At 60.5% G+C, this 2210-nt stretch overlaps 1 protein-coding gene across 1 annotated transcript; it reads left to right on the top strand.

Annotated features, from left to right (window-relative positions):
• The first annotated feature begins 890 nt into the window (after nt 1–890).
• On the top strand, nt 891–1835 carry LOC104462940 (mas-related G-protein coupled receptor member H-like). Its single transcript, XM_010075098.1, has one exon. The coding sequence runs from the start codon at nt 891–893 to the stop codon at nt 1833–1835; it is 945 nt and encodes a 314-aa protein (XP_010073400.1).
• The last annotated feature ends 375 nt before the right edge of the window (nt 1836–2210 follow it).

Genomic DNA, 2210 nt, shown 5'->3' with positions numbered 1-2210 from the left:
CGGCCCCCCCCAGCACCACCAGCAGCACCAGCCCCGCCAGCATCACCAGCATCCTGCTCTGCTGCCAGAGGGATGATGTCCCCCTGGGATGCTGAGGTCCTTGGAGCCTTGCAGCAGGCGGGGGAGAAAAGCAGAAGGGCAGAAACCTTCCAGGAGAGCAGCCAGCGAGCAGTTTGTCATCTGGGGAGGAGTGTTTCTGATCAGAAGTAAACACAGAGCCATTCACAAAATTTTGCTTGCGGAGGTTCTGGCAAAAGCCACTTCCTTTGTGGCAAAAAACTGAGCAAGATAAATAAAAACAGGGAAGCGGAGCTCTGACGTAGCCGCAGTTACAAAACCATTCCCGACACCCCCGCTGCCAAGCGGCGCACCACGGACAGGGCACGGAGAGGAGCCGGTGGGACGGGAGCAGGGACCTGCCGGTGACCAGGGGACTTTCTTCTTCATACAACTGTCCCGGGAGGATCTGATGAGGATATGGATCCGAAGGGAGCGTGAGATGCCAAGACAGCGACACTAATCTGCCCGAGCCCAGCTGGAAGGACAGCTTTTACCTGCTGCTCCACCGAGGATAACAGGTGAGTGCGATGTTTCCCTTCGTCCCCACCCACTGTCCTTTCCTCCAGCATCCTCGGCCAGCCGCCACCTTCCTCCCACCCTCTCCCAGTGACCGCCAGCGCTGTCCCCAGCTCCTCTCCCCCCTGCCCTGCGCTTGCCTTCTGCAAATCCTGGTGAACCTGCCTCTCCCCTCTCCCCCCCTGCAATGTCACCACTCCCGTCCCCTCCATGTCCCGCTTGCCCTCCACTGATGGAGAGCTGGGGAGGGGTCGCGTGGCTCAGCCTTGGCTTCTCCAACCCACTGACCCCCCCGTCTGCTCTGACCACAGCTCATGGATCTGAACCAGACGTCCCCACCTCACATGTCACCCACACCAGAGACCGATGGTGACGACCTGTGCAGGATCGAGGTCACCGACATGGCCATCGACGGCGTCACGCTGCTCATCGGGCTCTGCGGACTGGTGGGGAACGGGGCCGTCCTCTGGCTCCTGGGCTGCCGCATCCGCAGGAACCCCATCACCGTCTACATCCTCAACCTGGCCGTCGCCGACTTCACCTTCCTCCTCTTCTTGCTCACCTCCGCCCTCCTCTACATGATGGACAATGTCACCTGCTCCACCGTCGTGTCCGTGAGGTACCTGAGTTCACTTTTCCTGCTCTCGCTCTTCTCTTACAACATGGGGCTGTACCTCCTGACGGCCATCAGCATCGAGAGGTGTGTGTCCGTCCTCTGCTCCACCATCCGCCGTCCCCAGCGCTTGTCAGCCGCGGTGTGCACACTGCTCTGGGTCCTCTCCATTGCTGTCATCGCCACGGTGACATCTCTGTGCCTGTCTCACGAGCATGAGCACTGCCGGATGGCTCTCATCTCCATGTACGCCCTCAACTTCCTCGTCTTCGCCCCAGCCATGGTCATTTCCAGCACGATTCTCTTCATTAAAGTCCAGTGTGGCTCCCAGCAGCACCAGCTCCGGAGGCTCTACATCGTCATCTTCCTCACCGTCCTCTTCTTCCTCCTCTTCGCTCTCCCCCTCAGCATCTGGAATTTCCTGCAGCAGTTTGGCTACAGCCTGGTGCCCTCCCAGGTGGTTTTCCTCCTCGCCTGCATCAACAGCAGCATCAACCCCTTCATCTACTTCTTGGTGGGGAGCTGCCGGCAGCGCTGCTCCTTGGTGTCCCTCCACGTCGCCTTCCGGAGGGTCTTCGAGGAGCCAGATGACAACCCCACGTGCAGCTGTGACACTACCATGGACACGCTGGCCCCAGCCTGGTGACACCTTCCCACCGCTCTGCTGAAGTCCCCCAGGACAGCGACTGAGGGTTTCCCCGAGTATCCAGATGAATAATTGATGTCTGCAGCATTTCCCCCAAAGTCACCCCCCCACAACATGATCCTGCCCTGTGCAGACGAGGAGGGCAGGGACATTGCCGAGGTCGGTGTGGGGAGGGGTCTCTGCAGGGAGCACGATGGACCATGATTTTCATGCCCCTGCCAGCCCACCCCAGGTCCTAGGGCACCATTCCCCCACGGGGAACATGGCCCCGAGGGTCTCCATGTCGCTGCCGGCTATTCGGGACGAGCATCGCCTTCGGGAAACTCTGACTCACATGGGGGAAGAAACCCACTGGGTGTCCTGAGCCCCCTCCCC

The sequence above is a fragment of the Pterocles gutturalis genome, unplaced genomic scaffold (genome assembly GCF_000699245.1).
Source record: "Pterocles gutturalis isolate BGI_N339 unplaced genomic scaffold, ASM69924v1 scaffold35616, whole genome shotgun sequence".
In the NCBI taxonomy this organism is placed as follows: domain Eukaryota; kingdom Metazoa; phylum Chordata; class Aves; order Pterocliformes; family Pteroclidae; genus Pterocles; species Pterocles gutturalis.
The sequence above is the reverse complement of the archived record's forward strand: the minus strand, read 5'-3'. Positions and strand labels throughout refer to the sequence as shown.

Coding starts and splice junctions, on each gene's coding strand:
- LOC104462940 (XM_010075098.1), top strand. CDS start 891: ATGGATCTGAACCAGACGTCCCCACCTCACATGTCACCCACACCAGAG.